Below are 27,625 nucleotides of genomic sequence, written 5' to 3' on the forward strand. Positions count from 1 at the left end.
CGGAAACTTCGTCACTTCCGCCAACACTCGAATCTGACTGGGGATTGAAAGATTCATTCGGGGAAGCAGTGAGTTGGTAGCAGTGAGACAACAGACAGGAAATGAAGAGCTGGATAGCGCCTCCTTCGGTCGGAGACCAGAATATCCAATGGAGGCCTAGAGGTTTCGAAAGAGGAAGTGTCAAATTACAGCTGCATGGTACAACTAGGACTGTTCCTGCAGAGAGCAATAGAGACGTGATCTTAGGCTAGAGGGACCGGATGGGGAAGTAGGGGTATCGATAGGTCGAGTGGCTAGAGAGGCCGGAGGTGGGTGGCCAGAGAAGTCGGGAGGACCAGCAGTCGAGACCATGACTTACGCTTATCTCTTCAAGTACATCATCATAGGGGACACAGGTACTCTGCTGGCAGGGCCATCCGCTAAGCTGGGACTAGGATCTAAAGCCTAAAGTGGCACCAGCGGAGGGCGGGGCTCGTGGGGGAAGGGCGGAGCACTCTAGAGGGGCGCTGTCGGGGGCGGGGCCAGCATGGGGGCGGGGCTGACCGGGGCGGGGGAGGGGAGGAGGGGGAGACGGGGACGGGACTGGGGACTGGTCTGAAGGTTCTCTTGCACCTTTGCCTTTCTGGGGGATCCAAACCCTAACTCCACGTCTTCGACTCGTGTCCTCACTGGGTTTTCCGTTTCACCTCCCTTCTTGGAAGGATAGACCTGAGTACCCGCATCCTCTTTCAGGTGTGGGGAAGTCATGCCTCCTCCTGCAGTTTACAGACAAGCGTTTCCAGCCTGTCCACGACCTCACAATAGGTAAGGACTTTCTGCCAGCCACAGGAAAAATGGATGAAAAGTGTGCAATTAAAAGTTAGCAATCCTCAAAAGTTAACCCGAGTTAATTTGCTCCCACTTTTTAACTAACCAGAAGTTGTATTAATAAGTGAAGAGAAACCAGTGGAGGCAGCTTTATATAATGGAAAGAACATGAATTTGGAACCCCTGTTCTGAAGTTACTAGCTTAGATAAGTCACCTCATCGCTCTAAAGCTCAGTTTTTCTCTCCATAAAATCAGAGAGTTGCAAGGATCCCTTCCAGCTTTAAATGCTGTGATTCTGTGAAAGGGTACTGTCAAGTGATTATAACTTTTGAAACATTAAAAATAACAAAGAGACTTAAGACTGTAAGCCTCAATATCCTTATCTGTAAAATAAAGGAGTTGGACTAGATTGCCCTTAGTACCCATTCAGCTTTGGTATGTTGTAATGACACAAGGGGAAAAAAATGATTAGTTGGTTTGTGAGTTATATGAGAGAACATGGTGAATGTCCTAGTAGCAATATTACCATTTTCAGATGCAGTTAGTTTCTTTTCTAAATGCCTTATATAAGAAGTTCAGAAAAACTGTTAATTGTTACTGGTACTAGAGAAGAAAGAGCAAAGAGATTAAATTTACATAAGTAGTGATAAAGAAAACTATAGCAAGATAACACAAGTTCATTACAGTATTAAAAGACAGATACTTCCTAGCCCTGTGACCCTGGGCAAGTCATTTGATCCCAGTTGTCTAGCCCGTCCCACTCTTCTGCCTTGGAACCAATACTTAATAATTGATTCCAAGTCAGAATATAAAAGTTTAAAAAAAAGAGAGAGAAAAGCAAAATCTTTAGATTCCATCACATAAAGAAAAGCCTCTGCACACATATGTAAAAGTAAAGAAGCTTAAGTTTCCAGGAACACAACTAGCAATTCTGAAAAGCATTCTCTATTGGAGGGCTTACTTGATCAAGAAGTCACCAAATAGATGGGATTCATAAAAGAGATGCAAGTTTGGTAATAATACCATTGGGGAAAATAGAATTCTACCCAAATTCTGGCATAGAATTTATATTCCTTCTGGATCTACCTTTGTAGTGACCCAAGAGTTGGACAAGAAGCTGGGCACAGAATCCCAAGTGGCTCCAAGACCATGGTTATAAAAAATTGCAACTAAGGACAGAAATCTTCTTTCATCCTTATTCATACAAATTGTTCTATAACAATCCAAGAAACAGAATTTTTTTTTTCAAAAAAAGTTGTTCCATTCTTGACAAAGGAATTCAGAGTAATTTGCTTTCCATCAGAGTATTCTTGTGTCTTTCTACTTGCCTGCAACTAGTCCTTCTTAAGACTTCATAACTTAATTATGACAACCTGCAAAGAGACTATTTTACTGCTAAGGTAAAGCTATTTCGTCCCTAAACATTCTGACTCCACACCATGTGAAAATGACGGGATTTGGAGTGAAAAGAAGAAAAAATACATAGTGTATTATCAAATATGTTTAATAGCAGTTCCCTTCATTTTCTGGCTTTGTGGACAATAACACTCTAATAAGGGAATATAGTTCCTAATGCAGAAACTTAAGTCATCTTGGGCATTTTAGTTCTTAAAAGACTGTATTTCTTGAGAAAATACACTATATTATATCTTTCAGATACATCCTGTAGTTGCAATATCGATAAAGTGGATAGAGTGTTGGGCCTAGATTCATATTTCTGAGTTCAAATATGGCCTCAAACACTTAGTAGCTGCATGACTAGGCAAATTAGTTAACCTCTACCTTAGTTTCCTGAAGTGTAAAATGGGTATAATAATAATACTTATCTCCTAGGATCATTGTAAGGATGAGATAATATTTACAAAGTGCCTAGGGTATATTATGAATTGATAAATGCATTTTTCCTTATAATAAACAATTATTGTTCAATGGAAAAGGTTAGAGAATGGCTATTTTAAACCTCTTAACTTATACTTTAAAAAGAAGCTATAAATTTCATGTCAGCTAATTTCATAATGGTTAACATTTGAGAGGTAGTATGACCTAGTAAATAAAAGAGCTGACCTTGGAGTCTGAAAAGCTTAATTTCAAGTCCTGACTCTGACACATAACTGGCTATATGATCATGAGCAAGTCAGTATCCCAGCAAACCCTTTTATTTTTTTATTTATAAAACTCTTACCTTTCATCTTAGAATCAATACTATGTATTAGTTCCAAGGCAGAAGAGTGGTAAGAGCTAAGCAATAGGGGTTAAGTGACTTGCCCAGGCTCACAAAGCTAGGAAGTATCTAAGGCCAGATTTGAACCTAGGACCTCCCATCCCTAGGCCTGGCTCTCAATCCACTGAGCCACCCAGCTTCCCCCTTCAGCAAACCCTTTTAAAGTGTACTTATCAATAGTAGAAGCAGATTGTTCATCTGCATAAGTGGGGAGTTTCTATATTAGTAGTTCCCTGATGAAATCACAAATTCCCTCCTCCAAAAAAAAAAACTTCCAAAACAGGTAAATGGTGCAAAATTTAGCCAAGTTTAAAAATTTCCAATTTCCACATTGACTTTCTTTCTTTTAAAAACCCTTATTTTCTGTCTTAGTAGTATCCATTCTAAGACTAGAAAGGGCTAGGAAATTGAGGTTAAGTGACTTGCTGAGGGTCAAGACAACTAAGCAGTGTCTGAAGCTATGTTTGAACCCAAGACCTCCAGTCTCTCTACGTTGACTTTCTTCTTTTACCTCGAGACAATTATTACCAAAAGCATAATTAGATGCATCTAGATGAGAAGGATGACTAAAATGAGAGCCCGAGATACAGTATTTAGATAGATCCAGGGGTACAGCTACATTTTGAAAAGCACAGGAAGTGGAAGCTGAATCATATGGGGACCACAACCATGACCCTTCATTGAACATAGCTATCATTGATGATAATCATTATGTTCTCTGTTCTTCATTGGCAGGTGTGGAGTTTGGTGCCCGTATGGTCAACATTGATGGCAAACAAATCAAACTGCAAATCTGGGATACGGTGAGAGAGAGAAGAGAAGTACTCATTTACTTCTAGTAGTAGCTAAGCATAGAAGGAAAGAGGAAAAGGATCTGAGGGTGAGGTATTTTGAGCTGAGAACAGAAAAGTCAGAGATGAAAAATAGTTTCAGGTCCCATTGATTCCACTTCCAAATCCAGGATAAAATTCCTTTTCACAGTCTTTTAATATTTCATTCATTTGTAGCATTGAAGAAGGCAAATACTAGGGGTATACCTTATATGTTTTGTTTATATACATATTTACATACCAGTTTTTCCCAGGACATCTTCACTTTTTTGAAATCATTTGATTCCATTCCCCTCTCTGCCCTAAAGAAGTCTATTCAACATCTTCTTACTCTCAGTTTGTGTGTAGGGTAGTTGTTCCTAATTTCTGATTACAATCTCTTCCTTTTTCAGTTACTTTTAGGTTTTTTATATTCAGCCATTTGCTAATCTTAAAAGCTGAAACATCTGTGTATTGAATCTCAGTTCTGTGTATTGTGACCCAGGTGGTATTTCTTGAGATCTGTCTTCTTGATAATTGAATTGAAAACTGGATACTTTTTGTTCAAAGCCCCTCATTATTCTTATTACTTCTTTTGAATTTGAACTTCAGTTGATCAATCTGTTTTTTATTATGTTTTTATTAATCATATTAATATATGCATATATAGGGCTGAGTTTTCCAAGCAGCTTTAGCAAGATTATTCTGTCTGATCCATACTTTCTATCTCTTCTGGCCAAGAGTCATCATTATGACAAATAGTTCACAATTCAAATAATAGCGTTAATAGCCAAATACTCTGCACCCCTCTTAACCAAAGTCCTTACTTTTATTTCTAGCATCCAACTTGACAGAAACCACATATCTATCACCATACATTTAAGTACATATATTGGCATTATTTGCCACTGTTTTTCTCAATAATTGACAATTACATAGTGATTTATAGACATCTCATTTGGAATTCAAAACAACCCTATGAGGTAAGTACTTAAGGTATTATTTTCTCCATTGTATAAATAAGGAAATGGGGCAAAGAAGGGAATTGATTTCCCCATCACACAGCTAACATCACAGGGAGTATTCAAACTCAGCACTGCTTCATTCCGAGCCCAGCACTCTCACCACTCCCTCATGCTGCCTCATATTTCCTTGCATTGCCTGGGCTCATGGATTCTTTCCCATTATATAGACTCTGAAGTGTCAAAGGCAAGCCTTGCTTCTAAACCCCTTTTATATTCCATTCAGTATCTCTTGTCTTGGTTTCCCAAACTGTGGTTCTGACTCTATAGAGAGATCCTAGAAACTCTGAGAAAATCCCATAAAGAAAAAATGCAAGTTTTATAAATGGGCAGAATCAGTTGAGTTGTCCATGCCTCCCTAAACTGAATCAGGTTTAATGTACGAATTCTACCCAAGTCCTTAAGTAATTTGTTTATTACCCTGTGGATAAGATGATTTTAACTTCTTTTAGGAGGGATAACATAAGTCATAAAGTGAGCAATTGAGAACTATTACTCTATAATAAGCAGCATTTTCCCCAAAAAGTGACTTGATTTTAATGGACCTCATCACAAATTTCTTTACCTGCTCCAGTTCTTCCAAGTAAGTTTTGGAGAAGTTTTCTTGCTGATCATTGATCATTTTATCATCCAAACTTTTCTNCGGGGCCAGCATGGGGGCGGGGCTGACCGGGGCGGGGGAGGGGAGGAGGGGGAGACGGGGACGGGACTGGGGACTGGTCTGAAGGTTCTCTTGCACCTTTGCCTTTCTGGGGGATCCAAACCCTAACTCCACGTCTTCGACTCGTGTCCTCACTGGGTTTTCCGTTTCACCTCCCTTCTTGGAAGGATAGACCTGAGTACCCGCATCCTCTTTCAGGTGTGGGGAAGTCATGCCTCCTCCTGCAGTTTACAGACAAGCGTTTCCAGCCTGTCCACGACCTCACAATAGGTAAGGACTTTCTGCCAGCCACAGGAAAAATGGATGAAAAGTGTGCAATTAAAAGTTAGCAATCCTCAAAAGTTAACCCGAGTTAATTTGCTCCCACTTTTTAACTAACCAGAAGTTGTATTAATAAGTGAAGAGAAACCAGTGGAGGCAGCTTTATATAATGGAAAGAACATGAATTTGGAACCCCTGTTCTGAAGTTACTAGCTTAGATAAGTCACCTCATCGCTCTAAAGCTCAGTTTTTCTCTCCATAAAATCAGAGAGTTGCAAGGATCCCTTCCAGCTTTAAATGCTGTGATTCTGTGAAAGGGTACTGTCAAGTGATTATAACTTTTGAAACATTAAAAATAACAAAGAGACTTAAGACTGTAAGCCTCAATATCCTTATCTGTAAAATAAAGGAGTTGGACTAGATTGCCCTTAGTACCCATTCAGCTTTGGTATGTTGTAATGACACAAGGGGAAAAAAATGATTAGTTGGTTTGTGAGTTATATGAGAGAACATGGTGAATGTCCTAGTAGCAATATTACCATTTTCAGATGCAGTTAGTTTCTTTTCTAAATGCCTTATATAAGAAGTTCAGAAAAACTGTTAATTGTTACTGGTACTAGAGAAGAAAGAGCAAAGAGATTAAATTTACATAAGTAGTGATAAAGAAAACTATAGCAAGATAACACAAGTTCATTACAGTATTAAAAGACAGATACTTCCTAGCCCTGTGACCCTGGGCAAGTCATTTGATCCCAGTTGTCTAGCCCGTCCCACTCTTCTGCCTTGGAACCAATACTTAATAATTGATTCCAAGTCAGAATATAAAAGTTTAAAAAAAAGAGAGAGAAAAGCAAAATCTTTAGATTCCATCACATAAAGAAAAGCCTCTGCACACATATGTAAAAGTAAAGAAGCTTAAGTTTCCAGGAACACAACTAGCAATTCTGAAAAGCATTCTCTATTGGAGGGCTTACTTGATCAAGAAGTCACCAAATAGATGGGATTCATAAAAGAGATGCAAGTTTGGTAATAATACCATTGGGGAAAATAGAATTCTACCCAAATTCTGGCATAGAATTTATATTCCTTCTGGATCTACCTTTGTAGTGACCCAAGAGTTGGACAAGAAGCTGGGCACAGAATCCCAAGTGGCTCCAAGACCATGGTTATAAAAAATTGCAACTAAGGACAGAAATCTTCTTTCATCCTTATTCATACAAATTGTTCTATAACAATCCAAGAAACAGAATTTTTTTTTTCAAAAAAAGTTGTTCCATTCTTGACAAAGGAATTCAGAGTAATTTGCTTTCCATCAGAGTATTCTTGTGTCTTTCTACTTGCCTGCAACTAGTCCTTCTTAAGACTTCATAACTTAATTATGACAACCTGCAAAGAGACTATTTTACTGCTAAGGTAAAGCTATTTCGTCCCTAAACATTCTGACTCCACACCATGTGAAAATGACGGGATTTGGAGTGAAAAGAAGAAAAAATACATAGTGTATTATCAAATATGTTTAATAGCAGTTCCCTTCATTTTCTGGCTTTGTGGACAATAACACTCTAATAAGGGAATATAGTTCCTAATGCAGAAACTTAAGTCATCTTGGGCATTTTAGTTCTTAAAAGACTGTATTTCTTGAGAAAATACACTATATTATATCTTTCAGATACATCCTGTAGTTGCAATATCGATAAAGTGGATAGAGTGTTGGGCCTAGATTCATATTTCTGAGTTCAAATATGGCCTCAAACACTTAGTAGCTGCATGACTAGGCAAATTAGTTAACCTCTACCTTAGTTTCCTGAAGTGTAAAATGGGTATAATAATAATACTTATCTCCTAGGATCATTGTAAGGATGAGATAATATTTACAAAGTGCCTAGGGTATATTATGAATTGATAAATGCATTTTTCCTTATAATAAACAATTATTGTTCAATGGAAAAGGTTAGAGAATGGCTATTTTAAACCTCTTAACTTATACTTTAAAAAGAAGCTATAAATTTCATGTCAGCTAATTTCATAATGGTTAACATTTGAGAGGTAGTATGACCTAGTAAATAAAAGAGCTGACCTTGGAGTCTGAAAAGCTTAATTTCAAGTCCTGACTCTGACACATAACTGGCTATATGATCATGAGCAAGTCAGTATCCCAGCAAACCCTTTTATTTTTTTATTTATAAAACTCTTACCTTTCATCTTAGAATCAATACTATGTATTAGTTCCAAGGCAGAAGAGTGGTAAGAGCTAAGCAATAGGGGTTAAGTGACTTGCCCAGGCTCACAAAGCTAGGAAGTATCTAAGGCCAGATTTGAACCTAGGACCTCCCATCCCTAGGCCTGGCTCTCAATCCACTGAGCCACCCAGCTTCCCCCTTCAGCAAACCCTTTTAAAGTGTACTTATCAATAGTAGAAGCAGATTGTTCATCTGCATAAGTGGGGAGTTTCTATATTAGTAGTTCCCTGATGAAATCACAAATTCCCTCCTCCAAAAAAAAAAACTTCCAAAACAGGTAAATGGTGCAAAATTTAGCCAAGTTTAAAAATTTCCAATTTCCACATTGACTTTCTTTCTTTTAAAAACCCTTATTTTCTGTCTTAGTAGTATCCATTCTAAGACTAGAAAGGGCTAGGAAATTGAGGTTAAGTGACTTGCTGAGGGTCAAGACAACTAAGCAGTGTCTGAAGCTATGTTTGAACCCAAGACCTCCAGTCTCTCTACGTTGACTTTCTTCTTTTACCTCGAGACAATTATTACCAAAAGCATAATTAGATGCATCTAGATGAGAAGGATGACTAAAATGAGAGCCCGAGATACAGTATTTAGATAGATCCAGGGGTACAGCTACATTTTGAAAAGCACAGGAAGTGGAAGCTGAATCATATGGGGACCACAACCATGACCCTTCATTGAACATAGCTATCATTGATGATAATCATTATGTTCTCTGTTCTTCATTGGCAGGTGTGGAGTTTGGTGCCCGTATGGTCAACATTGATGGCAAACAAATCAAACTGCAAATCTGGGATACGGTGAGAGAGAGAAGAGAAGTACTCATTTACTTCTAGTAGTAGCTAAGCATAGAAGGAAAGAGGAAAAGGATCTGAGGGTGAGGTATTTTGAGCTGAGAACAGAAAAGTCAGAGATGAAAAATAGTTTCAGGTCCCATTGATTCCACTTCCAAATCCAGGATAAAATTCCTTTTCACAGTCTTTTAATATTTCATTCATTTGTAGCATTGAAGAAGGCAAATACTAGGGGTATACCTTATATGTTTTGTTTATATACATATTTACATACCAGTTTTTCCCAGGACATCTTCACTTTTTTGAAATCATTTGATTCCATTCCCCTCTCTGCCCTAAAGAAGTCTATTCAACATCTTCTTACTCTCAGTTTGTGTGTAGGGTAGTTGTTCCTAATTTCTGATTACAATCTCTTCCTTTTTCAGTTACTTTTAGGTTTTTTATATTCAGCCATTTGCTAATCTTAAAAGCTGAAACATCTGTGTATTGAATCTCAGTTCTGTGTATTGTGACCCAGGTGGTATTTCTTGAGATCTGTCTTCTTGATAATTGAATTGAAAACTGGATACTTTTTGTTCAAAGCCCCTCATTATTCTTATTACTTCTTTTGAATTTGAACTTCAGTTGATCAATCTGTTTTTTATTATGTTTTTATTAATCATATTAATATATGCATATATAGGGCTGAGTTTTCCAAGCAGCTTTAGCAAGATTATTCTGTCTGATCCATACTTTCTATCTCTTCTGGCCAAGAGTCATCATTATGACAAATAGTTCACAATTCAAATAATAGCGTTAATAGCCAAATACTCTGCACCCCTCTTAACCAAAGTCCTTACTTTTATTTCTAGCATCCAACTTGACAGAAACCACATATCTATCACCATACATTTAAGTACATATATTGGCATTATTTGCCACTGTTTTTCTCAATAATTGACAATTACATAGTGATTTATAGACATCTCATTTGGAATTCAAAACAACCCTATGAGGTAAGTACTTAAGGTATTATTTTCTCCATTGTATAAATAAGGAAATGGGGCAAATAAGGGAATTGATTTCCCCATCACACAGCTAACATCACAGGGAGTATTCAAACTCAGCACTGCTTCATTCCGAGCCCAGCACTCTCACCACTCCCTCATGCTGCCTCATATTTCCTTGCATTGCCTGGGCTCATGGATTCTTTCCCATTATATAGACTCTGAAGTGTCAAAGGCAAGCCTTGCTTCTAAACCCCTTTTATATTCCATTCAGTATCTCTTGTCTTGGTTTCCCAAACTGTGGTTCTGACTCTATAGAGAGATCCTAGAAACTCTGAGAAAATCCCATAAAGAAAAAATGCAAGTTTTATAAATGGGCAGAATCAGTTGAGTTGTCCATGCCTCCCTAAACTGAATCAGGTTTAATGTACGAATTCTACCCAAGTCCTTAAGTAATTTGTTTATTACCCTGTGGATAAGATGATTTTAACTTCTTTTAGGAGGGATAACATAAGTCATAAAGTGAGCAATTGAGAACTATTACTCTATAATAAGCAGCATTTTCCCCAAAAAGTGACTTGATTTTAATGGACCTCATCACAAATTTCTTTACCTGCTCCAGTTCTTCCAAGTAAGTTTTGGAGAAGTTTTCTTGCTGATCATTGATCATTTTATCATCCAAACTTTTCTTCTTCCTTCTAGTGATGTAATTTTTTTGTAACTGTATTAAAAGCATCAAACATAAAATGTCCATAGATTAAGAGAGAGTGTATAACTTTTTTTTTTAAACCCTTACCTTCTGCCTTCAAATCACTACTGTGTATTGGTTCCAAGGCAAAAAAGCAATAAGGGTTAGGCAATGTGTATTAAATGAATTTCCTGGGATTACACAACTATGAATTATCTGAGGTCAGATTTGAACCCATGACCCCTCTGGGCCTGGCTCTCAATCCATTGAGCCACCTAGCTGCCCCCAACTGTGTAACTTTTTAAAAATTTAAAACCCCTTCTTTGTGAAGCAAGAGAAACTAATGGCCAGAGGATCACAAGTATTATTTTTTTTTTTAAATCTAGTGGAATGCTAGGTTCAAACCTGGCCTCAGCCACTTCCCAGCTGTGTGACCCTGGGCAAGTCACTTGACCCCCATTGCCCACCCTTACCAATCTTCCACCTATGAGACAATACACCGAAGTACAAGGGTTTAAAAAAAAAATCTACTGGAATGCCATCTTCCATATTTTTGTTTTATATTCTCTTGGTATATTAGAGAGAGAGAGTGTAAAATATATTTTTTTCATGGAGTGCCTTAGTCATATGGGCCTCTCTGTGAAATTCTAAAGTTAATTACTTTTGAATGATTGTGCTATTGGTTTTTTGTTTGTTTGTTTTGTTTTAAACCCTTACCTTCTGTCTTAATATCAGGTCTAAGACAGAAGGTTGGCAAGGACTAGGCAATTGGGATTATGTAACTTGACCAGGGTCACACAGTTAGGAAGAGCTTTAGGCCGTATTGGAAACCAGGTCTTCCTGACTCTAGGCCTGGCACTCTATCCACTGTACCCTCTGTTCTATTGTTGTTAAAAATTGAGAATGATAACATTCTGTTGTCTTTTACTTGATGATGTGTGCAGATAACTCCCAGGTATCTACATGAATGAAGAGGAACTATCAGGTTCATACAGTTTTAAAAATAACCCAAGGCTCATTTATAGTTGACTTTGGTGTACATTTTGATTCTTATACTTAAAGTAGAATGTATCTGACATTCTAGGAATAAGAACTTATAACCTATACAGTGTGTTGGACTTTATAAAGGACTTTCTTCATAATAGTATTTTGAGGGAGATGGTACAAATATCTTTGTTTTACAGAAAAATTTTGGTAATTTTCCCATATTCACATAGTCAGTAAATATCAGAATGGCTTGAGCCAGGCTTCATGACTCTTAATTCCACCAACAAATTCAGCTATGAAGACCTATCTTAAGACGAGTCACAAAAATGTCCAGCCTCATCCTTCAACCCCTGTCAGCTTCCTCCCTTCTCTCAGTTCCATATTGAAAGTAGGCAGGGGTATCTTGCCTTTAAAAACTGAACACCCTGAATGGAGCTGTCCCTTCCTGACTGCATTCTACCCAGACCTAGAGCAGGTAAAGCTGAACTGGAAAAACTAATTTAATAATTTAATTTTCAAAGGGCTTTTCTTATTAAGCCAGCTTAAAGACACAGGAGATATTTTCAGCAGCTGAACTTAAATACTCATGTGATTTAGCCACTGTGTAGGCTTCTCCCAAACTTCCCCTTCCCATTCTTACTGGGCTACAGTCTACTTGCAGAGAAAATCAAGAGAGGAGGTTAAAAAGTCAACAGGAATTCAGAACAAAATAAAGATAAAATAATGATATGTTGACCATGTATCTAACAAAAAAATGTGAAATAAAAATTGTGTTTTTAGATAATATTTTGTAAAGCTAAAGTGGTATAAGTATTTGCTCCAAAGGACTTGGAATTCTTATTAGATTCTGATATCTTAATAGTAATACTAATGCGATTTACTGAAAAATTTGTAAAATTCTTAGAGAAAATCTAATATAGGGAAAGGAAAACTGGATGACCAGTCAGCAAACCTGAACTATTCTGCAGTTTCAACAATAATTTACTACACAACACTAAGCAAATCACATTGTTTCTAATGCTTGTATCTTAGTTTCTTTATCTTCAAATCATGGATAATAATTTCTTCTCAGATTTTCAAGGAAGCTATGTAAGGATAAGATTAGAACTATGAAAAGCTTTTTGCCATCCATCCTTGTATAATGGATTCAGAACTTTTACTAAAAAGTAGTTTTCTTCTGACAGAAAACAAATAATAGCACAAATAACTATGAGACCAAATGTTCCTAGTGTGTTACTTTTTGTCCGTATTATGTGAACCAGGAGTTTTTGATACATAAATTGACTTACAATATGATTTAGTGTGCAAGTGCAGCTACAGCTTTTAAATTTTGGTGAGGGGCCATTTACTACCTGGGCATCATCCCAGTTTTCTTTTTTTCACTTATCTTGTTAAGACTGCAATTGGGGAGCAGCTAGGTAGCTCAATGGACAGAGAGCTAGACCTGGAGATGGGAGTTCCTAGATTCAAACCTGACCTCAGACTCTTCCTACCATTGATAGGGAGCCAGGCCTGGAGATGGGAGGTCCTGGGTTCATATCTTGCCTCAGACACATTCTAGCTATGTGACCCTGAGCAAGTCACTTTAAAAAAAGATTGTGGTTGGGCAGAGTGCTTAAAAAGTTAACCCTTTTTTGCCAGTGTGGCATCATAGCAATAAAGTAAACCAGCTTATATAATAATGATTCCACCATGACTTCCTTCATTAACATCTTAAAAATAATTTCACTTTGTACATCTAAAGAAGCAGGAGTAGAAGGTTACAATTATATATTATTTATCACCTGGATAGTCAATAATATAATTAAGGCTAAAACTGAAAATGCCTAAGTTTCTATTTGATTGCTTAGTTGAGCTCTCCTGGTTTCCTCTTTCTTTGTATACTGACTTCTCCCAATCCTCTTCATCTACAAAAGTGCTTTTCTGCTTAAATATTATGTGTGTACGGAGGGTTGGGGATGGGCTTGGTAAAAGTATGATCCATCCTCTTATTCAGGAATAACTTGGTTTTGTTTGGGGTTTCTTATTGCTGTGTTGGTGGGAAAGGCTGGGCAAGAATCGTTCCGTTCTATCACCCGTTCCTACTACAGGGGAGCAGCTGGAGCCCTGCTGGTTTACGACATTACAAGGTGAGTGATATCTGGGAGGTATGGATGTGGGGAAGAATTTTTTTCACACCCTACAAATCTATTTTACCACTCACTAAATCTATTGAGAAAGACATGCAAAAAAGACTTCTATATTATTTCCTCTTCCTCTTTTGTACCTGGAGGCTACTGTCCTTTTTTATTTTGGACCATTTTAACCCATTCTGATTTCTTGAGCTAGATTTTTTTCCCCTCTGCATACTTCCATCCTACAGACGTGAGACCTTCAACCATCTGACTTCATGGCTAGAAGATGCTCGGCAGCACTCCAGCTCCAATATGGTTATCATGTTGATTGGAAATAAGAGGTATTTTTTATGTTGATTATTAGTGATATAGACCCTTTTTCTCTTTGAATTTAATTTCTTTTTTTTAACCCTTAACTTCTGTCTTAGAATCAATACTAAATATCTGTTCTAATGCAGAAGAGTGGCAAGGGCTAGGCCATTGGAGTTAAGTGATTTGCACACAACTAGGAAGTGTCTGAAGCCAGATTTGAACTCAGGACCTGCTGTCTCTAGATCTGTCTCTCTATCCACTGAGCCACCTAGTTGCCCTTTACAAATTTAATGTCAAAGTATTCCATAGGCTAGTTATATATTTTCTTTTAGAGTTTTATAGGTATGTATGGTGGAACAAATATGAATACATCTCCTATGCAATGCTCTGCTTCAGCCTAGAGTGCTGGGCTTAAAGGTAGGATGACAAAGCTCCAAATTTTGCCACTGAGATGTATTAGCTATGTCCCTGGGCAAGTCACTTAGCATTTATAAGATGATATTAAATTAGGTCTCTTCTAGCTCTAAATCTATGGTTTTCTATGATAAGAAATTGGGAATACAAAGGCAAAACAATACTTTAAGCTATCCTAAGGCAGCTAGATTACTCAGTGGATAGAGCATTGGACCTGGAGTCAGAAAGACCTGAATTCAGATCTAGCCTCAGATACTTACTAGCTATGTAACCTTAGGCAAGTCACTCAATTTCTATTTGTCTTAATCCCCTGAAGAAGGAAATGGCAAACTAGTATCTTTGCCAAGAAAACTCCATAGGCAGTATGGTCTGTGGGGTTATGAAGAGTCAGATAACAAGAAAGCTTACAATTTAGTTGGAGGAGGACAAATAACATATATGAATTTAAGTAAAATTCAAGGTATAATATGATCAGTACACAGGAGAAATCTAGATAAAATTCTATGAGAGATTTGAGAAGGCAGAAGGGGAGATGCTATAGGAACTGAAGATTAAAAGGCAGAAACAAAGCAGTTCTTTCCTTCAGGAACTTATGTTCTACTTGAGGATAAATAACATGTGCACAGATAATTGATACAAGGGTGATGATTCCAAAAGCCATTCTGAAAAATTGAGTCAAAAAACTCAGGAGAGTGCTGAAAAAAGAGGAATTGTGAGGAGGGAATCTGCTGCACCTTTCTCAGGATGTTTTTCCAATTGCCCCCTCAGCCTTGCTTCAACAGTGAAACAACCTATTCATTCAATTCTTTTATTGGATATAACTATTCAGATAATGCTACACTCTGCTGAAGGCAGGTCAGCAGTTCCTGCCTAGATTTTTGTTCTGATCCAATTAGTCCCCACTCTTGTTCTGGACTCTTAATGAGCTAAGCATTGGTTATCATTTTACATGAATAGGGACAAGTGTCCCAGGGAGATTGCCAGAATTGCAGAGGCAGTATCATGTGGTGCTGGGGAAAGACACTTGCAGTTGGCGTCACAGGGCCCAGGTTCAGATCATGGTTTTGCCACCTATTATCCTTATAACTTTGGACTTGTCACTTAATCTCTCCAAACTTCAGTTTCCTTATCTGGAAAATGAAGGCCTTGGACAAGATAACCTCCAAAGTTTCTTCTGGCTCCAAAGCTATGGTCCTAAATAAATACAATATATATACAGAGTAATACTGCTGATTATGCAGCCTGAGATCACATTAGTTATTTTTGCATATAACATCATACAATTGAATCAAATGGAGTTCTCAGAGTACTTATATCTTTAAGATCCATCTTAACTTTTGTTAATGTGAACATCTTTCTAGCAGTAGTTGTAGAATTGATTTTTATAGATCCAAATGTGGGACTTCATATATCTTTATTAAATATTTTTTAACAAATTTTTTTCACCTTTTGTTTTTATATCAGCTACATTTCCTAATTTATTCCTGCCTTTACCCCCAAAATGTCTCTCCTTATTATAATTTTTTTTAAAAGAGCAAAAAAAGTTCAGCTAAACTAATATGTCCAAAAAGATTGGCATTATATTACTTTTCCACACCCACAGTCCCCATCTCTGCAGAATAAGGGTACTGGGGTAGAGAGGAAATACCTTCACAGATCTATTTTTTTGGGCAAAGTTTTATTCATTCAGTGTCATTTATTGTTCTTTCCATTTACATTGTTGTAGTCCTTGTGTATATTGATTCTACTTACTTCACTTTTTAATCAATTCAGGTAAGTCTTTCCATGTTTTTCTATATCATTTCAAATAGACCAAATTATAATAATTATAATATAACATTACATCCATGTACCACAGTTGGCCATTCCCGAATAAATGAGCATCAGCTTTATTTCCAGGTCTTTGCTACTATGGAAAGTACTGCCATAAATATTGGTGTATACACTTAGGTATAAATATGGTGTATAAAGGGACATTCTTATTGTCTTTGATTTCCTTGCAGTTTGTGCTCATAAAGGAATTTCTCAGTGAAAGCATATGGACTCTCAGTCATTCTCTTTATATAATTTCAGATGACTTTCCTAAATGGTTGGATCAGAATACAGCTTCACTAACAATGCATTTGTGTGCTTCTCCTTCCAAAACTACCTCAACACTATTTCTATTTTATGTGGTCTTTGCCAATTTGCTAGGTGTGAAGTGAAAGCTCAGGCTTATTTGTTTTGCATTTCACATTATTAGTGCTTCATATGCTTGTTAATAGTTTGCAGTCCTTCTTTTGAGAACTATTTATTTGTTCATATCCTTTTACTGCTTATCGATTGAGGTATGGCTTTTGGTCTTATATATTTTTATTGTCTATATTGGATACCAGACCCTTATCAGTGTTGATTGATATAAAGATTTTTTTTTTCCCAAAGCATCACTTAACCTTCTTACCCTAGCTACATTAGTTTTATTTATGTAAAAGCTTTTCAATTGTATGTGTTGAAGAAAATATATCTTACTAATACTATATTACCTGTATTTTTAGGCTTAAAAATGATTTTATTTAAAACGTTAATCTCTATGCAAACCATTTCTAGCTTGAAAAGAGATGTCTAAACTGGCATAGTTCCCCATGCCATGATTCTCTTCCCCAAAAAGGTTTCAGGTAACATTTATACAAATCTTGAACAAGGTGAAAAAGAGCTTAAAATACAGTCAGGGTTAGCATTCCAGAAATGAGTAACTACATCCCTATCCCATTCCTCCTGAACCACCCTTTTTTTCTTTCTGGAATTAAACTTAGAGCCTTCTTCCCTTTCATTTCTGGGACCTAGTATAAAACTCAGCTTGGCAGCAGAGTGCTGGGTCTGGAGTCAGGAAAGAATTGAGTTAGAATCTGGCCTCAGACAATTACTAGCTATGTGACCTAGGGCAATTCACTTCACATTTTGTGCCTCTGTTTCCTCAACTGAAAAACAAGGATGATAATAATAAGACCTTTTCTCCCAGGGTTGTTGTGAGGACTAAATGAAATAATATTTGTAAAGCACTTAGACAGTACCTGACATACAGTACATGCTTATTAAATGCTTATCCCTTCCCCTTCCCTCTGCTATTTTCTTTCCATGTGGGCTTAGACAAGTCACTTCTCCTCTCTAAGCCCCAGTTTCCTAGTTTATAAAATAAGGAGTTTGGACTTAATAATATCTAAGGTCCCATCTTGCTTTTATATTCCATGGTATGTAATCTACATGTTATTATTTCACTATCCTTGAAGGTAGTACATCTGAACCTGGTGACTCCAAGCAGTCAATAAGCATTTATTAAGCTCTGACTGTTCACAGGTATTGTGCTATGCCCTGGGGATACAAAGAAAGTCAAAAGACAATTCATTAAGTACAAGTATATGTGCTCTCTTATTGGCTCTTTACTTTATAGATAGATATAGATAGAACAATAGATAGATATAGATAGAACAATAAAATAAAAGCAAACAAGATGTTTGATGATTCTACCTTTTATCTACTGTATCATTATCTGTTATTTTTTTAGCCCAAGCTGGGGTCCTTTCTCATGTCATCCAAAAGCCTCTTATGTTTTTCTTCAACCTAAGTGCTTTCTGGGATTTTTTTTTAAACCTTTATTTCAGGCCTTGCTATTCTTTTGTATTAGTCCTATGATATCTATCCTTCATTCTTTTGTACTATATTTAGTGTAGTTCCCTTTATAGGCAGGAACTAATCTTTAGTTTTTAGGTGGCTTTTTTAAAAGTAGTTTTCTCTTTTCCTCCTTTTTAGTATTATGTACCTCATCAGAATTTTCTTCTCAAGAACTTCCAAACACTTGTTAGTCAGGTTTCCTTATATAATCTTAGAACATATGATCATATGTTCTGCTTTTAACAGAGATATCACCAACAGATGTTTGGATACTGGAAACTCTCAATTCAGTTCAACACATTTTCATTAAACACTTGTGACTTGCCTCCCCACCAGTTTTTTTGTTGACTCCTATAATTCATTGTCCATTCCTATATTCTGGGCAAGTAGTCCCTTGAAGGAAATGTAGAACTACAAGGAGTTAAAATCCAAGATAAGTGATGACATGGGAACCAAATACTAAAGGTACCAAGTGATTCAGTGAGTTTCACTAGGCCCAGATGGATTATATAAAATAAGTCTGAAAGAACTAGTAAATTTGATAGCAGCTCAGCAGCTGGCAATAACTTGATATAAAAAATAATGGAAATGAGAGAATGAAGACACAAGTCTAGAAACTAGGAAAATTTACTGAAAGAACTTATTTATAGTATCCATCACAAGCTGAGCCCTTTGCTGAGTGCCAAATTAAAATAAAAAAAAGAGTCATCTCTGTCTTTAAGGAGCTTACAATTCAGTCGGTCATTTTTTCAGCACCTACTATTAAGGAAAATATCATATTCAGAAAAATAAAATAAAAATGTATAGAAAAATACTTTTAGTGGAGAAAAGGATTGCCTGAAAGAGTCTGAAAAGACCTTATGTAGAAGTGACACCACAACTGAGAGACACAAGAGTTTGGGGGGGGGGGGAGTGGAGCAGCTGGGTGGCTCAGTGGATTGAGAGTCAGGCCCAGAGACAGGAGGTTCTGGGTTCAAATCTGGTCTCAGACACTTCTAGCCATGTGACCCTGAGCAAGTCACTTAACCCCCATTGCCTAGCCCTTACCACTCTTCTGCCTTAGAATCAACACCCAATATTGATTCTAAGACAGAAGTTAAAGATTTAAAAAAAAAAAAAAAGTTTCCAAGGGGCCAGGATGAGAAAGGCCTATCTAGCCAGTGGGCAATGACCTCTTTAAGTTTGGAAAAAAATAAGACAGTTTGACTAGAGTATATAATATATCTGGGGAGATAGTGGGAAATCAGTCTAGAAGTCTAGATTGGAGTGAAATTGTAAATGCCTAACAGAAAGTTTGTGTTCTATCTTAAAATAAATTAATCACTGTCACTCATGAGTGGTCACTAGTAGACTGTTTGAGGGCAGAGATATCTATAGTGTGTCTAAGTAGATCTAAGACACCAGAGGTGACTCATCCAATTCTCTCTACCATAACCAATCCAGAAGCTTGTTTCAAACACAACACCTACCCTTAATTCCTAACACTTATCTATTCCATACTCTCCCTCCACTCTTAAGTTCTCAGCCCTCTCTCTGCACCACCAACACCCTCTGAGTTGGAAGTTGGCCCCTCAGGACAGTTACAATCAGACTTCTACCTGGGTACCCATAGCATCAACTGCATGGTTGCCATTGGGAATTCTCTTTCCCACCCTTCCCTACACAAAACACTTATATATACTCCCTAGCCTGATACCACCTCTGTCTGGAGAAACAATTCCTTTGAGATCATCTAAGGTAGTGATCAATGAGTAAGAGCCCAGCCTCCCTTTTTGTTTTGAGTAGGACAGAATGAGTCTGCATCGATGGGTCTTGACAAGCTAGAGATCTCATTACATTATTTCTACCAGCATACCTATCCATCTTCTTAACTTTCCTATTGCTTTTGAGTTAAGTTCCAACTTTTAGTCAGCCAGGTTCACAGCTAAGTTTTATAATGTACTTATTCTCCCTCACTCCAGTAACCAATTAAATGTCAAATCTTGTCAGTTCTGTCTCCACAATACACCTCTTAATCTGGGCCTTTGTCTCTACTCAGAAAGTTCTTATCACTTATCACAGAAAATTCTTATCACTTCTCATCAGGATTAATGCCTTAGCCTCCTAATTGGTCTCTCTTAAGTCTCTCCCCTTTCCATATTCTATCAAGCTGCCAAAGTGATTTTCCTAAAACATATCTGACACTCATTTCCCTACTCAGTAAATTCCAGTGGCTCCCTATTGAATCTAAGGTCAGAGATGATTCATCTTCATCATCCTTTCTTAATTTCAATTTTCATTTTATAAAATATATAATAGTATAATGACATTTATATAATTTGTAAATAAATATACATGTGGATGGTGGAAGTGTCCAAAACATTTTTTATTGATCAGAGTGCAATCTAAAAGATTTGAAGACCATTGTTCTAGGGATCTTTCATTGGCTTTTTTTAAACTCTTATTTTTCCGTCTTATTAACAACTCTTTGACAGAAAGGCAAGCAAGAGTTAGGCAAATGAGGTTAAATGACTTGTCATCCAGCTAGGATGTGTCCGAGATTAGATGGAACCCAGGTCCTCCTGACTCCAGGCCTAGAGCTCTATCCACTGTGTCACCTAGCTATCCCTAGCCTAAGTCTAACATAGCTAATAAAATATAATAAAATGAAATTTGAACCTTGATCTCCCACTCCAATTTGGTATTCTTTACCACTACATCACACTGCCTCTACAATGCTTGTGAGTTCAGTGAGAGCACAATTCTATTTCTCCTTTTCCAAAGACTATGGACATTTACTTTTTTCCATTCTTGTTGTTTCTCTCATACTCCATGCTCTTTGAAAGAGCCCTGATACTAACTCAGCAGACACATCTGCTAGTTCTTTTAGTACCCTATAATCATTTCATTTGGACCAATAATTTGAACTCTTCAAGGAAAGATAGGTAATTTCTTATGATCTCCTTGGGTTTAGCCATTTTTGTTCTGTTTTTTTCTTGTCCAAAAATCATTCTTCTTGGCAGAGAAAACAGAAACAAAATGAGTGGAGCAGCTTAGCCAACTGTCAGTTGTCAGTCGTCATTCATTGCCCATACCCATCCTTTTTTTTTTTTTTTTGTCTTTTCTTCCTCTTGTTTTTCCCAATATTATTTAAAAACAACAAAAACAAAACACTTTTTTGTTTTCTTAGCTTTCAGCACCAACCTCAATTTGTTCTGAGTTTTGTCATTCCTGACACTATTCTTATAAGACTATGCCATGTTTTTTAGTCATTCTTTATTTCCCACCCTTGCTTCCATCTTCTGTATATGTATTTTTAAACTCTTAAGTTGGTTATATTAAGTTTTTTGCACATCCAAATCAATCTAACAATATTTTTCATCCTATTGAGAATTGTTTCTCTTTTGTCTTTAAATTTTATTCTATAGAATTTGAATCCAGGGGATCCTATCTGCCCCCCTTCAGAATTCTTTGAAATCTGTTCCACTCAAAATTAAGGGTACATTTCAGACTATTCTTGATTTTTCTCTCATTCACTATCAATAGACTCTAAGATGTTTGCTATCTACTTCCCCTGAATATTCCCCCGATTTCTCCTCCAGCAATTAGTTCTTCCTTTTTGGTCAGAATCAGATCTGGAATTTAATTTCTTTTTGTTTATCTCCTTCATATTTTGAATGATGTCATTATTAAGGCAAGCCAAGAAATCATTGCTTGCTTTTCTTTTGGCAAAGAAAACTTATAAAGATAATCAAAGTACTCCCATCATTGCTATATCATGCCTCTATGCTAGGTTTATGATGTTTCCTCAACTCCCATCTATTTCCTTTTTTTTTTTTTTTTGGCATGGAGGGTTTGTAGTATACTTTGATGACAGTATCTCTTCTGTTTCTGCTCCCACTGATCTTTACCCAGATACTTTCTCCCTTAGTTTCTTAGATATCTTCACATGCATGAATATATCTTCTTAATGTACAATACTATTCTCTACTCCATTATCTACTGTTTCTTTTGAATAAAGTATACCCTTCCAAAGCCATATTCAGTTATGTGTCTCTTCACACTGTCTCAAATGTTTATGAGGTTAAATATGGCATTGTGCAATAGTATCTCTAGTTCTTTTCATTTGTTATCCATACTTAATGAATTTAAGTATAGGCATCTGAGGCCATGGATTTTACCACTAACTTCTGTGTATCGCAATTGCTAATCTTTTTTCCTACATTGTAACCATTCACCTTTATGTAGGAAAAAGTGTTTATACACATTTCTAATTCCTTACCCCTTTGTTCAGTTCCATTATACCATTTCGTTGTATTCCAGACATTAAATCGCTTCTCATCAAGAGTCTTCTCAAATTAAGGACTCAACTACAGATTTTATGTGTAGAAGAAAATGAAAAGTAATAAATATGTTTTGGGTTTTGAGCCTTGGTACTTGAGAATATGATGATTTTATCAAGTTAAGGAGGATGGGTGTGGGAGTTAGATATGCATTCAGTTTTGAACAACCAGTTAGAAATGTAAGTCTGCCAACCACTTTGCCCAACAATTTGGAAGTATGCTAAAAAAAGTGATTAAAACACCTATCCACATTCTTTGACTCAGCCAGAGATTTCCCCTACTAGGCATATAGCCCCAGGGAGATCAAGGGCAGAAAAACATGCAAAATATTTATAGCAGTACTTTCTGTAGGGGCAAAGAACTGGAAATAAATTCCTATCTGTTGAAGGTAATGCTAAACAAATTGTGGTATATGAATTAATGGAATATTACTTAATCATCAGAAATAATGAATAAGAATAATACAGAGAAGCATGGGAAGTCTTGCCTGAATAGATGAAAAGCAAAATAAGTAGAAACAGGAAAACAGTGTAAGTGGAGAGAGCAACAGCAACAACAACAAACACTTGAAGACTGTATAATATAAAGCTACGACTGGTTTGAAAGAAGAACAAAGAAAATGCATCTCCCTTCCTTCTTTGCCGAGGTAGGGAACTTTGAGTTCAAAACACTGCATATACTCAGTTGATGTTTTGGCTAGTTTTGCTGAACTGCTTTTTTTCTTTCTTTTTCTTTGTTTTGGGGATAAGCAAAAGGTATCAGTTTTTTAAAGAAAGAAATGGAGCTTAGAAGAAGAATCAGCTGGAAAGAAAGATTTGGAAGTCATTTGCTTAAAGGCAATACTTAAAACAATAAAAGTGGATAAGATTGTTGAGGAAGAGAATTGAGAACTAAAGACAGTTACCACATGCCCACAATTAGGGAAGAAGAAAAGACAAGGAACAATTCTAAAGGTGAGATGTAAGGCAGAATAATTCATTGTCATAGAATTTGAAGGCAAGAGTATCATAGAGAAGTAGTCAAAAACCAAATGCAGCAGGTTGGTCAAGAAAAATAACTGAACAAGCATGGTAATTTGTGACTTTTGAGGACAATTTCAGTAGAGAGATGAAACCAAATGGTAAGGGGCCAGAGAATGAGTAAATGGAAGCAGCAAAGGCTGACTAATATTTCCAGAAGTATGGCTCTGAAAAGAGAAGGATTAGTAATTTTAAATGGACTACATAGTCAATGGAAGTTGCTTTTTTTTTTTTTTTTAATTAGGGAAATCTGATCATGTTTGTAGGAAAAAATGAAGAAACAAGTAGAGGTGAAGAGATTGAAGATGAGAGATGATAGGGAGAATTTGATGGTGTAAGAGGTGATGAAGTAGGATAAGATCTAAGGTTATGTACAAATAAACTTTGAAGAGGGAATGTTGGGGTATGAAGTGTTTTCTAAAACTTGTTTCCTCTTCCTCATTTTCCTTCCTTCACCTTCACCAAATCTCTATTAGATTGTATATTCCCTGAGGGCAGAGACTGTTTTTGCCTTTGTATCCCTAGGCATACATAGTGCCTGGCACATAGTAGGTGCTTAATACTTATTAATTTGACTGGATCTCATTTTGCTGTAATGTACCTGGAGTTGAAATAAGTACACTATTGTTCTGATCTTTTATTAGGCTTGTGTTTATTCAACAGTGGAGTCAGGAAACTGGTTGGCTATGCCTAAGGGATATTTTCCAGACCCTATACAGAAAAAATCTTATACCGGGAAAGAGCTATTTATGCTGCTGCACATTCAGAATCTGCTGCATGCAGAATACTGCACTGGTGTCTTACAATTGAGATAGTACTGCCACATTGTTCCTGGAAGAGTTCCCACTCTAATATGGGTCTTTTGTCCCTTCTTCTCTATCAATTTCTTTCAGTGACCTAGAGTCTCGACGAGATGTAAAAAGGGAAGAAGGAGAGGCCTTTGCTCGGGAGCATGGACTTATCTTTATGGAGACCTCAGCTAAAACTGCCTCTAATGTTGAAGAGGTACTGCTTCAAAGAGAGTGAAGGAAATTATCTAGGGACTAGATAGGACATTATCCTTGTCTTTCTTTCAGAGCTCCCTTCTCCAATAGCACAAGGTCTTTATGGCAAGGAAAGAAGTGGTCTTAATGGATTAGGGAAGCAAATGCTCTCCTTTTATTGGAATTATTCCATTTTTAAAATTCCAGTTACTAAAAGGTTTTTCTGCCCCCAAATAACATTAACAGAATTTGGCGTATACTGCACTGTGGGTAACTTCATAACTGATTAGAGGCCAACTGTTATCTAACATTTTCACCAATGGTTAGTAGAATAAGGAAGATGCTCATTCATTTTATATATAATATGTATCTCCCTTCCTTCTTTGCAGAGATGGGAGCCAAAGTGGTGGAACATTTCATATACTATCAAATTTGGTTATTATGTTAAATAGTTTTTCTTGGATGCTCTTTTCCCCCTTGTTTATTCTTTGTTAAAAGAGATGGCTCTCTGGGGAAGGGAAGTTGAGGGATATGTTTGGAAATGAAGGTGGTATAAAAGAAAAATATAATTTTTTTTTAAATTTGAATATGACACCAAGCTGGGTAGGTCTTAGCCCAATACTTGGATAGTACTCTAAAAATCTTCGGAAGTACTATACAGTGGGTATTGGGACATCCTATGATTTTCTTCTCTCTCTTTTTATAAATACCTTCTCTGCCTTTAGATATACAAAAATAGCTATTGCATCCTTTCTTTACAATCAGCTGTCCTTGTCTCTATGTGAACTGATTTTTTTCCTTTAGGCCTTCATTAATACAGCCAAAGAAATATATAGGAAGATTCAGCAGGGCTTATTTGATGTCAACAATGAGGTGAGAGGGGATGATGCATGGCCTAGCATTGGTTTGTCTTAAACTGAATAAGATGGGGATTTTCCTAGAGTGTAGGTTTCTCCCATCTGTTGACTTTCTATTTAAACTAAGGCAGTTTAAATATGACTCTTCACATGAGGACTCAAGAGATCCATTACTTCTTTCTAGGTTTTTTTTGATCATGTAGAATGAGTGGTTGAAGAAATAAGTAGTTAGTAATCTGGGTTGCCAGACATATTTTCATTCACTGCTTCAGTTTTTTTATAATCCTAGGGTATGGGGAAGTTACAAACATCTATCAATTAGATGGATCCATCCTCGCCTGTGAGAGTTAGGGTTAAAACAGGAGGGAGAAACTTATTTCCCATATCCGTTCTCCTTTTTCCCTCCTTCCTTCTTACCACATGCATGCATGTTATTAAGTAGCTTAACATTTTAAACTATATATATATATATATATATATAAAACAAAAGTACAAGAAAAACACTAATTCTAGACAACTATATGTACATTTCTACCACAATTGGCCATTATGTAACTACTGATAGACTTGGCAACTGTAGAGTGTGCATCTAAAAGAAATATTCACCTTCCAAGGCCATTCCCGCCTTTTTTGTGTAATCAGTTTTTTATTTCTCTCTCCCTCTTCCTTTATCTGTTACATTTTAGCACTAAGGAATGGGGGATGTCTCTTATTTTTTCTTACAGGCAAATGGCATCAAGATTGGGCCTCAGCAGCCAGCTTCAGCATCATCAGGACCCAGCTCTTATCAAAGGAATTATGAAGGCACAAGTGACAGCTCTAGCTGTTGCTGAATTTCTGGCCATAGTATCTGGTCCTTCTTGGGACATTCCCATTATGAAGCAGACTTGAGGAAAGAGGTCCTGGCCACTTTGGGGCCAGCTGAAGCCTCATCCCCAGGTGTGATATCCTGCCCTTCCAGCCGATTAGGGAAGAATTTGTGCCCTTAACCGACCTGTTCCTCTTTAGGGACATGAACATTTCCTATAGATTAGGGATCCTCTCTCTTCCTCCCTCCCTCCCAACCCTCATCCTCATATTTTAATTTCTAAACTATTAGGGGCAAGGCTGAGACTCACTAGAATTCAAAGATAAGCAAACCCTGATTTTTTTTTAGCACAACCCTGCTGCCCATTATGAAGTGTTAGCAAGTGTCAGAGATCTTCTGAGTCAGCATGTTATAGAAGTAGGATCTGGTGTACCATGTGGGAATAGATTTGCTAGTTTACCTTTTCATTTCCTTCCCTTTGGGATCCATTTGCTACTTTTTCAAAAACCTTGTAGGGAACACATTCTTCCTTCTGCTAGAGCATTTCAGATAGTAAACAGTTTTCTAAGACTATAAGCAACTCCTTTTCATTGCTAATTTTTACCTTAGGGTCCAATTTTAAAGAAATAAATGGACTTCTTGAGGCAGTCTAGGACCTGTGGTCTCTTTCTGGTAGGACCCAGAGAAAGCCATTTTTACTCTTGTTCTTTGAGACCATATCTATTCAAGACCCACAAACAACTGAATATTTACTATTTGACCAACTTCATTTCACTACAAATCCTCTAATCAAGCAAATTTGCTTGCTTTCCCCAACTTGTTATACATTACATTGTTCCTGCCTCCTTGCCTTTTCAAATTCTTATCCATATCCTTCAACATAAGTTTAAGAGTAACTTCTGATATGTGTCCTAAGATCAACCTTACCAAAATCTAATTGGTCTTCCTAGTTCCCCTTCAGCCTCCATAGATTCAGTGTTATATTTACTTGCACTTTTTGTTTCTTTGTAAATATTGTCATTGGTTAGTTGTTGATGTGGAGGACCTATTTTTCTCCAGAGAGTGTTAAACCCCTTGAGGGCAGGGACCATGTCTTCTGTTGCTTTTGTGCTTCTCCTTCCTTTCTACTTCCCTCCTGTAGTGCTTAGTGTTAGTACGTACTTTATAAATCTGACTGACTTAAAAGACTTGGAACAGCCTTATTGTATGCCTTTTCTAAGGCGCTGGAAGCACCTTTAAGGAACTACATCCCAGTATTTTTCAACTGCTAATCTGGGAATCCATATTTCCATTCTTTCCCTTAAGATCCATACTCATTTGTCTTCCCTCCCATTTCTAAGATCTTTACCTCCATTCCATGCAGACCTACATAGGAAGGCTGACTGCCTCTAGGCAAGCAAATCAGCATGCACTTTTCCGGTCAGTCCTATATTTCAAAAGCATATGATGCTATCTTCACAAAAATCTGCCCCTCTCCCACTCCCCTCCCCATCATGTCTTCCCAACCCTACCCCTGTACCTTTCTGCCTAGGTTACTCAGTTGCCCTCTTCCCCACTGGTGTCTCATGGATTTTTTTCTTTTTTTTTTTTGTTGTTAAAATTGTTTCATTATTAAATATATGCATGTGTCCAACCTGCTCACCTTTCATGTGTCATTTCTGATTGTATTGTGGG

At 37.0% G+C, this 27,625-nt stretch overlaps 1 protein-coding gene across 2 annotated transcripts; it reads left to right on the plus strand.

Annotated features, from left to right (window-relative positions):
• Positions 1-349: 349 nt before the first annotated feature.
• On the plus strand, positions 350-27,581 carry RAB2B (RAB2B, member RAS oncogene family). 2 transcript variants are annotated; one of them, XM_044665275.1, is made up of 8 exons: positions 350-395; positions 733-804; positions 3,765-3,832; positions 13,521-13,603; positions 13,837-13,929; positions 24,197-24,308; positions 25,091-25,159; positions 25,869-27,581. In XM_044665275.1, the coding sequence occupies exons 1-8, from the start codon at positions 350-352 to the stop codon at positions 25,974-25,976; spliced, it is 651 nt and encodes a 216-aa protein (XP_044521210.1). In that variant the 3' UTR covers positions 25,977-27,581. The 2 variants fall into 2 exon arrangements, with proteins under 2 accessions (XP_044521210.1, XP_044521213.1); XM_044665278.1 differs by lacking the exons at positions 350-395; positions 733-804; positions 3,765-3,832 and adding exons at positions 5,711-5,791; positions 8,752-8,819.
• The last annotated feature ends 44 nt before the right edge of the window (positions 27,582-27,625 follow it).

This window comes from Gracilinanus agilis, chromosome 2 (genome assembly GCF_016433145.1).
Source record: "Gracilinanus agilis isolate LMUSP501 chromosome 2, AgileGrace, whole genome shotgun sequence".
NCBI classification, from domain to species: Eukaryota; Metazoa; Chordata; class Mammalia; order Didelphimorphia; family Didelphidae; genus Gracilinanus; species Gracilinanus agilis.

Bases quoted from the DNA above. Each gene is read 5' to 3' on its own strand.
- RAB2B (XM_044665275.1), top strand. From the start codon at position 350: ATGACTTACGCTTATCTCTTCAAGTACATCATCATAGGGGACACAG. The intron at 13,604-13,836 runs GTGAGTGATATC...TCCATCCTACAG, and splicing joins CTGGTTTACGACATTACAAG to ACGTGAGACCTTCAACCATC. The intron at 13,930-24,196 runs GTATTTTTTATG...AATTTCTTTCAG, and splicing joins ATGTTGATTGGAAATAAGAG to TGACCTAGAGTCTCGACGAG.